This window comes from Peromyscus maniculatus, chromosome 12 (assembly GCF_049852395.1).
Source record: "Peromyscus maniculatus bairdii isolate BWxNUB_F1_BW_parent chromosome 12, HU_Pman_BW_mat_3.1, whole genome shotgun sequence".
Lineage (NCBI taxonomy): Eukaryota > Metazoa > Chordata > Mammalia > Rodentia > Cricetidae > Peromyscus > Peromyscus maniculatus.
Window position 1 is genome coordinate 50,746,580 of NC_134863.1, and position 11,305 is coordinate 50,757,884.

The following is an 11,305-nucleotide window of genomic DNA, read 5'->3' on the forward strand; positions in this document are numbered from 1 at the left end:
AAATCTCACAAGATATATGAATCCTTCTCAAGAACTGTAGTATTTGTATCTAAGTAAAAATAAATTAAACATTACATATTTAATATTTTTATGCATTTCACTAAATAATTACTTCAGAATCTCACAATAGAAACATATACAGTTTTCCTGTAGATATTGGTAGGATTTTTGAAGAAACAATATTGCTTAGCTTTAATAAAACTATTAAAACTTTGCTAACACTTAAAAAATGCTAAGACTTTAATTCTTAAAGACTCACCATTTAAGCCAAGAGAGTTCTTGAAAATTCAGAAACAATATATCAATAAATAGATTTCTGCCCATAAACTAGTGAGAGCTATAAAGATTCCTACACCTGCACTTTACACTAAACAAACCAGCAAAGTGTTAATTTAATAACCTGAATGAACTGCATTTTGTCTAATCTATAAAATGAAGTTATTATAGAGCAATGCTGTAAGACCATAAGTTATTGTCCCCTTAGTACCTATAGTTCTAGTACAGTCATAAAAATCACAATGAAATTGGAGCATGCTAAATTTTACTTGTCTTTAAATCATGGTGGGTAATATGCTATACTGAGAGTATGAAGCTCCAAATGTTTGCGGTTTGTCAAATAAAAATAAGAATCTCTTTACAACTATTCCTTCCTTAAATGGAGCATATGAAATAGTCAAGGCAACAGTAAACTTCCTTTACAAAAATTCTGGTGTTCTAAAATATTCACAGATAGCATAGCATTTATTTTGCCAGGGAGCAAGTAGACTGGTGTATACAGTCATATTTTCATGTAGAAAGTGTTATAGTAAGTTTTGATTTTATGTAATCAGGTCTAGCAGTTGGTTATACTTTTAGTCATCACACTTAATGGTGACTATTTACACTCACAAGGTAAACACAATTTAAGTACACTTTAATTTCAAAGAAATAGAGCATAAAAGGGATTTACCATAATAAGTTTTTAACTAAGGTTATTTTTCATTAGTAGGCACCTTCATATTTTCAGAAATGAAGGGTCATAGATCATAATATTTTATTCAGCATATGTCACACCATGGAGAATCCATAACCAACAGGCTTATTTTCACAATGTCCTGAACCAGGCCAGGTCATTCATTACTATGGCTTCAGCATGGAGAGGCTAATTTAGGATGAATAAAAGATATCATTTCTTAGATCATTTTATAGTTTAAGTCTCTAATTATGGATCTAATTTAAATAGTCTCTAGCAATATTAAAGTATCACAGCAATATTAAAGACAATTCAAGGTCTCATCAAATATGATTCAACCTGGAAGCATATATTCAGTTACTCTCAGTTCTTACTTGGAATATTTCTAACACAAGGTTTCTTATTCTCTAGATTATAATGGACTTTTTAAAAACTACATAAAAGAAAGTTACAATGAGCATTGGCAGGTAAATTTCTCTATGTTGTTTTACTTTAATCATAAACTCTATAAATATGAATTACAAGTGCTCTTGTTCTGGATGTTTTATGCTTTATGTACTGTAGCATAAAGTGTTTCCATTTGCTGTGTTCATCTACCACAAAATCCAAGTATATTGCACAGTTACCTCAGAGAACACATAATTGACCTGGTATTAGCAGATGGATACATTAAATGAATTATGCATATTTGCATAAAGTACTTTTCATCACATACATGTACCCATAATATTATTAAAAAAAAAAGCAAAAGAGAAAATAACAAAATAAGTCATTTCATATCCCTCACACTGATTTTCCAAGTCCATATTATCATATATCTCCAGGGAACAAAAACTGGACCTTACCACCTGAAAAATGTAATGATATATGAGGAAGAGCAATTATTTTCAAGTATATCCATCAAGCGTAGGTTGGCACATAGGCCAGCAGCTGAAGAGTTCAGCAATGTACTCAGAAACTAGCTGAAAACATTTCTCAGGATATGGGCTTAAAGCATGCATTTTCATCCTATTTTTCTCTCTAAAGCCTAAACAAACAAACAACAAAACATGTCTGCTGCTATTTGAAAGTGTAAATTTATATTTTCAAGACAAATTACAGTTTTAAATAAAATATCCCTTTAAATGAACACACCAGAATAAGTCAGTTTAATATCCCTTCAACAAAAGCTCACTTCAATATCAATCTATAGAAAGTCATAAATTTGTGATATATTTAAATTTCATTTGTACAAATACTGTAAGCCTGTAAAATAATTTTATGTATTTTATATAACTAAATTGAGAATATATATAGTCATAAAATTAAGAGTAGACTATCTTAAGAAGCAATTTATAAATAGAGCTCAGAAACTGATGATAGCATTTGATTATTCTGATTTATCACAGAATCTCCTTTACAATGAAAGATGTTATTCTAATATCTTCAAATCTCTTACAATGAAATAAGAAGTTCCTAAAGAAATATCTGACCCTTTGTAGTAGGATTTCAGGAAACTCCCTATGTTTGGGTGTTGTCATTGTTGTATCAGCAGCTCATACGATCCCTGACACTTTATATACTGAGTTTATTCCATGATTTAGTTATTTAACTTTGACATAAATTGCACTAGAATAATAGATTCAGTTTTTTTAAAAAATGGTACAGAATGTTTTTTATGTGAACATCAACCAATGTATGTGTGTATTTTTATGTGTGTATGTCATTTGACACATGCTTCATGTGACCAACATGATTTTAAAATACTTTCCAGATAATTGATTCAAATACTGAGAAAAAAAATTCTGCCAAATTTGGAGACAGGCTGAATGTTTTACACTGGATGTGACATTCCAATACGGACATTGGTTCTGGATCCTTTATATCCGGCAAGTAGACTGCATACCATGTAGCAGGTCATTAAGAAATATGGTGAAAAAAATAAACATTGACATTTTTAGGACATATATAAAGACTAAAATTGCGTGTCATGTAAGAGGCCATATTGTTTATTCAAAGGGAATCACTATACCAGACATTCTATAAAGATTTACTACATGTGAATATATTTTAAAATATCACAAATATTTACATGAAGAATGTTCAAAGTATGAATTTTAAAATTGTTAAACTAGGAATTTTCTGCTCTCTATTTTTGTTTTTGAATAACATTTTATGAGCTCTTTTATGATCATGTGATTTTAATAATTTTTTTTCAATGACATTTTGGAAGGCGGTTCAAGTAAAAGGTAGATAACTGCTCAGAAAAAATTTAAATTATATAAAATTTACTGAAGCATCTTTCAATGTCCTTGCTCCCACAAGTCATATACCTTTAAATTCATTTTTCTGGATCTTAAACTTAACACTTGTTAATCTATATTCATACTCAATGATGAGAAGAGACTCATGGGGAAAACTGAAAACAACTTGTCTCTTTTACATGCGGTATTAGTTGGAATTTTCATTTAAATAAGCAATATCAAAACACATGGATGCATTTAAAGACAATTCTATTGCTTTTCATTCCTTGATCTTAGACATTAATAAATGTTGTCCTGTGCAGATGGCCAAACCTATTTGAGTCATTAGCTACCCTGGCCAAAAAACAAACAAACAAACAAACAAACAAAAACAAAACTACAGACAGAAAGCTGTGGTTAAAAAAAATTAGTACATTGCTTATTGGCATAATGTACAGTATTTTGAAACAGGAAAATCTTACTAAGATTAGATATGACTTTCAAATGAGTGGTACAGAAAGACTTTACATGGAGGCCTTATCACCAACTCTATTAATACATTTATTTATATCATTATGCAATCTATAAATTATCAAATATACTTATATCATTATGCATTTTTATGAGTACTCTTTGAGGGGGTTAACTTATACTTCCATATCACTGTAACTCCATTAATACCTTTTTTGTTTTGTTTTGTTTTTTATGAGACAAGGTTTGTCCATGTAGTTTTGGTGCCTGTCCTGGATCTCACTCTGTAGACCATGGATCTCCCTGGCTCTGCCTCCCGAGTGCTGGGATTAAAGGTGTGTGCCACTGCTGCCCGGCTCCTTTAATACATTTATTTATATCATTATGCAATATATAAATATACCAAATATACTTATATCATCTTGCACTTTTATGACTATTGTTTTTGGGGAGTTGTTTGGCTTACATTTCTGTATCACTGTTTGTCATTGAAGGAAGTTAGGGAAGGAACAAACTAGGCAGGACCTTGGAGGCAGAAGCTGATGCAGAGGCCATGGAGGAGTGCTGCTTAGTTTCATATGATTAGTCTTTTATACTATTCAGTTTGATCAGGAAAATGTGGGAAATCAGCTACGTATTTTTGTGAGGTATTTTTGTTTTGATCAATTCCTCTTAAACCATCAATTATGAATAACCACAAAGCAAGACCATTTAATGGGGGGGGGGATACAGTATATAATTCAGATTTTTAAGAAAATATAATCAGGATGCTTGAATTTATATTTGTTTCTTTGTGGGGTAACGTTTTCCCAATATTTAACTCCTCAATAACTATTTGCTTTCTGGCCCCCTCCCAGTGCTCTGGGCCAGCCTGTCACAGCCATTCTCCTGAACAATAGCCACATTCCTACTTCTGCTCTTGCATGCCTCCAGCCCTCTCTTTGCTCTTGAGATGGACCTGAGTTCCCTTACCATCCAGTTTACATGAGATAATATTAAAACCTACCTTCTTAGCATGTTTTATTTTTAATTCCATTAAGTCTGCCATCTTTCAAACTAAACTTTTGCAATTCCTTCCTTTGCTCAGTAAACTCCAGTCATACTGGACACCATTCTTCATATTTGTGGAGCACAGTTCTTTATGAACCATTTCCTTCTAGCATTAATGTACTTCTTGCTCAGAACAAGTTATGTTTTCTCGTCCCCGAGGATAAAGCTTAAATTGCACCTCAACACAGTCCCTTTTCAATGCTCTCATTTAATAGACCACAATTGTCCTGTGACTTTTTATTCTGATGCTTCGTTCAATTTTTTTCTTTTCTTTTTCTTTTTCTTTCTTTCTTTCTTTTTTTTTGTCTGTTTGTTTGTACTATTTACCAGGTTTGTATGGAGGAACAGAATATGCCCATGACCTCAACTTTTTCTTCATCACCTAAAATTTATTTTTATGCTTTGTTTTGTTATTTTTGTTTTATATATAGTAATTTGCTCTTCTATTGGAAGTTTATTATTATTTTATAATTATGTGCATGTGTGCTCGTGCAGGTGGCCAAACGCATAATCCCAGTGGAAATGCAGTTATGTGTAGTTATGAGCCAACAGATGTGGGTGATGGAAAACACACTCCTATCCTTAACCATGCACTTTAAATCGCTGAGCCATCTCTTCAGCCACCAAATTTTACATACTAAATATGTTACTCAAGATAAAGCATTAATAATAGCAATATATTTTCAATTTTTAAGAAAATAATGACGTATATATAAATGTTAAGTTTATTTGATTGTTGCAGACATGTTATTAATTTAATATTTTATTTAATTACATGATTAGCAATGTATGGGCAGATGCATATTGTTTTAATTACTTAACTATGCATATTGATGTCTACCATGTTTAGATTGCCAAGAAATTTTAAGCCAAAGGAAAAAGACTTCTATGAATGTTGCAATGTAGTTGACTTTTAAGTAGAATTTTTTTTTCTATTTGCGACAAATGGAACATGTAGAAGAAATACTTGTGTGGAAAGAGAGGGAAGTGGTTGTTGAGATTGTACAAGAGAAAAAAAGTTTATAGACAAATAGAAAAGATTGTGCAACAGAGAATGGTTTTGTAGACAAATATGAGATTTGTTATGAATTCTCTTGGACTCAAAAGTTTTATGCATTATCTCCTTTGTATCTTTAAAATAACATTTCTCCATTAGAGAATCAGCAATGCATTATATTAGTTTTTTAATAATCTTATTTATGTTACTTCTAGTATAAAGGACATAACTTTAATGAACCTGTTACTATTTTTGTGCAATAAGATTTTCAAATCTAGTTTATTTGTAACTCAGAGCAAATAATATACAGATTTTGTAGAGCACTCTTGAATTGGTAAAAAAAAAAACTTTTTATATTGGATGCTATTCCTAATGACTCCACAACTTGAACTTCCTATTTATAATAAAATCAAATTCTATATTTTATGTATAATTATGTCTACCAAGAGGACATGCAATAATAATCTCAGACATCCCTACACCTATCAATAGTTTATCTTTGAAGATAATTTGTAACTACTTTGAAGAATCTTTCAGAAATATTGTCAGAAATATTGTCAATAAATTATCCAATTGTCCTTATTAAAAAATATGTTAACTAATTTCTTGTATTTCTCCCATTTTAACAATTTATGAGTGGTGCTCCTGATAGTGCAGTTAATTTTAGATAATTGATTTTTAGGCAGATATTTTGTGCTTTAACATGTTTACTTATCTTTACATACAATTTCAGTTTTCTTGCCATCATTTCATCCAAATCAATAAATTAATAAAACCAACTAGTACCATGGCGAATGTTGGTCCAGTATTATCTGGTAACAAGTCATATCACACAATAGGGAAAATAAAATAAATTCAGTGCTTCATGTAGCCAAATAAGTTGACTTAATGAATTATTTTGTAAGCAATTGATTTTTTTTTTATAAACGTGAGCACCCTAAGAGATGCATCAACTCATTCAGACTACATGGTACCCTGTTAAAGGAGCATAATGTTTGAATAAATAGATCCCTGATGGCCAGTAGCCACTGTAATTGTTACACTTGGTTAACTTACATATGAAGTAAGACTCAGTTTTCTACTCACTAGTAAGGAGATGCAAGGTATATATATATATTCCTCAATAATACTGTGGTTTGTAAAAATACAAGGGGAAATAATGGCATATGAGAGACTGTCTAACAGAAATTACATTTCAACTTAATCAGATGAAGTGTTGTGGGAAGCACCACTACCTTCATATTGCTTCAAAGAGCATTGGGTAATCGAAAGAGTCAAACTATTTATTTTATCTTCACAGCACATTTTATCTTTACAGCTCTCCACCCAGTTCAAAGACAAGAATCCTTGTCTATGGGGAGGTCCCCTTAGTCCATCTTAACAGGGAGGTAACTCACTTCTTGTCAGCACCATTATTTGCCCCTGCCTTAGTGCGGAAGATTGGGGATGGGGTAGGAGGTCAGAGGGTGAAGGCAGTCTAGTCAGCCATGAAGGATTTTATATATAATCATTGGACAAAAATAGACACAGAGCAATGCCATTTCATTTTGTGAATGTTCTTAATCAAGAAGGAAGGTTATTGAAAAATGAAAATTTGTTCTATATGAAATAGCAGGTTTCAAAAAAAATAATAAAATTACAAGCAATATGAAAAGTATCTTCTAAAAATTAATATCTGACATTTATTTTTACATCTATTACAATTAAATGCAAATTTTACTTGAATCTTTCTGTGTTGTTCACATAATTCTGTAACAGCCCACATTTTAGATAGACAAGCACTCTCGTTCAGTTCGCTGTCTCTTTATGAAATTATCAATTAAACTTTCTCTAAAATATTCTGAAGATTAATCTATAGAAGGGTGATAATTTATTATTAATTTTCACAATTATGTTGGTATTCTCTAAATTTGTCAAAACCTCTAATCATCCCAATATTACAAATCACCATTTATTACTGATGAAAAATTTGACCATACTTTGTAACTTTGTCCTGGAGAACAAACTCAATTTATCCAACTTTATCTTTGGGCCCTAGTAAGTTTATACTTGTATTTTTAGTATATTAATACGTATTCAAATTATAAGTTTTATTTGGGGATATTTAACGGTCCTTTTTAGGTTTTGGGATGGTTGGAAAAAATGTCCAAGCAATAAGTTAAGCTAATTGAAGCAAATAATAAGGTTCAGATGTTTTCTATTTACTCTAGGTTAAAAAAAAATCATTAAAAAGAATGTAAGATTCACTAAGAGAAGGAAGAAAATTACTCTAAGAGTTTAAGAAACATCTCCACTAGGCTCTTGCATTTTATATGAATATTTGTAAGGTCATAGTTTAGCATAACATGCTTCAGTAGAATGGCACTTCATTTTGGGGGATGTTCATATGTGTTTTATTTGTTTGAATAAAACCAGGGCCTAGGATTGATGCTGACTTACATGGGTACTACAGAATTAACTATTCGGGAAATTTCAGACTGGAATCATTTTAAACTTTGTAGTGAACATGAATCTCAAACTACACACAAATTTCATTTCCATAGACAATAGTATTGATATTAAATAAACATCTGATTTCCTCATTTTTAAAGACTGTTTTCCTTTCAAATAAAATGTCAAGTAAGTACATGTTATTTTCCATAGTTTGTATTTCCACATAAGTAAACTAAACTATGTCTGGGTACTTAATACCAATAATCCTTGAAGACCAACCAGGGATGCAGTCTGAAGCTATACCACTGTGGAAGAGAAAGTATGGCATTATAGCTGTCACTTACGTGACATGTCAAAGTCATGGGGATAATATATGTTTTCCAAATAATAATTGAGATTATATTTTTGTCAAATAAAAAATAAATAAATAACATATCAATAGTGTTGTTTATAAACAGGAACATGTGAATTGTTCCCGAATGATTGTTTCATTTCTAGATAAAATAATATGGCCACATAAACAATTATGACAAAAGTAAGGCTTTGTTGTTTGGCTTGCCTTCTCTCTCAACCTCCTCCTGCCTATCAAACACAAAGTGCACACTCTCGTCTGACCTCTATTTGTACTTTCAGAAAATGTTCTCTAGGTGTCTTCCATGTTAAATGGCAAATATAATTGATCAAAGCTGAATTAGAGATGAAGTCTGCCTAGAGTGTCTCCGCTAACAGGTGACATATTGGTGATCCTCACTGTATCAGTGAGAGCATCCAGCCAGGTACCTCTAGAAAACTTTTATGGTTGTTTGATACTTAGTGTGAAAGCAATATAGGACATGCAGGTGATATTTTTCTGTATCCTTAAACATTCATAGCAGAAATCCAAAGAGATACATTTCATGAAACATTGAGTGAAGGAAAGAATATACTCAAATATTCCACATGCTTTTCATCATCCCCCCCTCCTCACAGCATTCGCCTTCAGCTTTCCACTACCCACTTGTGAAAGTCCTCTAAAAATCCGACAACAACTAGTCTTTATGAATAGGATATTCATAACTTGGAATTTCAGATTTAACACTCATCTACCCAGTTCTCTCAAAAATAGAAACACCGATTCAGATACGTGAGCATTTGTTGTAAGAATAATTTGAAGAAGAGAATGGTAGACAAAGTTCAGAAACTGAGTAAGGTCGACGCACAGTTCCTGGAGAAAACAGGCTGATCATTAGTTACAGGTGCCTAGGGTCCAGGAAGAGTCATGACCTTTCTCTCAAGAAGCTCTGGAGGAGAATCCACACGTTGCTGTTTTGTAAAAGATTCTCCAAGAAGCAGTTAGGTTTGTGCCATGGAGGTTGACCTCCAGTGGAGACTGCGCAACGGGGGGTGCAGTCAGGCAAATGCCCCTAAGGAACCCATGTGCTGTGGCAGCTCAAGCATTGGAAAGAATCCTAGAGATAGAAGACTGCCGAGCTCCAGGGGCAGCTGGTCCCAGGCAATGCAATCAGGGCTCTCTGGTCAGGAAACATCCTGGACACCACAGTGTGGCAAGTCCAGAGGAGCTGACCCAGGGACAAAGTTACCTGCCACAGTGGACAAGAGTACTCACTCCAGAGGCACCCTCCTCCCCCAGCCCTTCCGTTCGTCCCTTACCTTGGTTGGAGACATGACTGCAGTCGCCTGTCCAAGCTGTCAGCAGGGGCAAGAAGAAACCAAATTGCAAAAGAAATTCCCGGACTTCGCAGCCCCCCATGGCTCGCGCTGGCTCTCTTCTCCCCCTTAAGAAGAAGTGGCAGTCGCGCAGCCAGGTGTTCCTGGTAGGGTGGGGGTCCTGGTCCAAGCTCTCTTCTTCTTCCTCCTCCTCTTCCTCCTCCACCCGGCCCGCAGGGGAAGTCCCGGGGCGCCCCCCGCGTGAGGCCCCGTGAGCAGGGCACGAGGGTCCAGGCTGTCCAGGTGCAGGAGCAGCTGCTTCGGAGGAGGATGCTGCCTGCGCCGCCGCCGGGGAGCTCCTGGCGGCTGGAGGCGAGGGGAATTGCATCCACCGCCGTGTCCCGCTCAAGCGAGGACTATTCACTTGGGCCCAAGAGAGCGCGCGCGCAAGAGCGAGCTCAGGCTGTAGTTTGGGGGAGGGGAAGGAGGACGGGGGCGGGGGGAAGGTGCCTGAAGGAGGGTACTGGGGGTTGGTAGGGATGTCCAGTCGGGCGGTGAAGGTGCAGTTCTGGGGACCCTAGCGTTTCTCTTGACCCAAGTTGGCACTTGCAGAGCCCAGAGCAGAGGGCGTACAGCAGACAGCAAGGATAGCCTGGGCGACCAGAACTTTCCCGTGGCTGGTGTCTGGGGAACCAGGCGAATGAGGCTCTGCGGGGTCTCAAATGGTCCCAGGAGGCAGCGGACCGAGCGCTCAGCCTCTTGACTGAGTGACCTGGTCTAAGTGTCGAATCGTGGGCACCACAGATTAGGTGGCATCTGCGCCTCCCCCAGGCCGTGGCAGCGGCTTACTTACTGGGTATCACCGAAGCTACCTTAGTCCCCCAATCACTTGCGTCCCCCCTCCCCCATGTAATGATAGACTGTCAGCTCTGGACACCACCTCCCCTTTCGCCACATTTCTCCGGATGTAAAGGGGAGAGGGATGCAGGTCAGCGCCCTGGGCACAGCTTGGCGATGGTAGCGGTCAGCTCTGAAGTGTCTGAGTGCCAGCCTCCCAAACTTGGCCACCAGAGCGAACCAGCAAGCTATCTGGCCACCTCTCCTCTTCCAAGTCCTTGGAAAGCATAGGGATAGAAGAAGCGATAGAGAGGAGCCACTGCAGGCTGGAAGTCGACTGGTGCCTGGCACCTTGGCTCGCCTAGGTCTTCGCGTCGGCATACGGTGGTGACTTCGCCAGGGAGGTCACCAGCATCATCATGGCAGCTTTGGTGCCCGGCTTCCGAAGGGCCTCGACAGCCCGCTGTTCGGCCGCGGCGGGCTACGCGCTGAGAGCAGCCCGAGGGCTCAGTTCTGCGTGGCCAAGTCCAAGGCAGCGCGCGCGCGGCGATTGGTGCGCTCTCCCCGAGACGCCCCTTCTCAGCACCCACTGCCTCCCAGGTCGGGGCGCTTCTAAGCTGGTGCACGGGCTACTTGGTGGGACCCCACCCTGGGCCGAAGAACAAGACTAGCTGATGAGAAGAGGTGTTGCCACCT

The 11,305-nt window shown here is 36.7% G+C and overlaps 1 protein-coding gene across 1 annotated transcript in view; it reads right to left on the reverse strand.

Annotated features, from left to right (window-relative positions):
• The window catches only part of Epha6 (EPH receptor A6), a 921,293-nt gene extending 911,014 nt beyond the window's left edge, over positions 1-10,279 (reverse strand). The window contains exon 1 of the mRNA XM_006981610.4: positions 9,776-10,279. Coding sequence (XP_006981672.1) covers positions 9,776-10,160 — 385 coding nt within the window. The 5' untranslated portion in view covers positions 10,161-10,279. The remainder of the gene's footprint in view (positions 1-9,775) is intronic.
• Between the last annotated feature and the right edge of the window lie 1,026 nt (positions 10,280-11,305).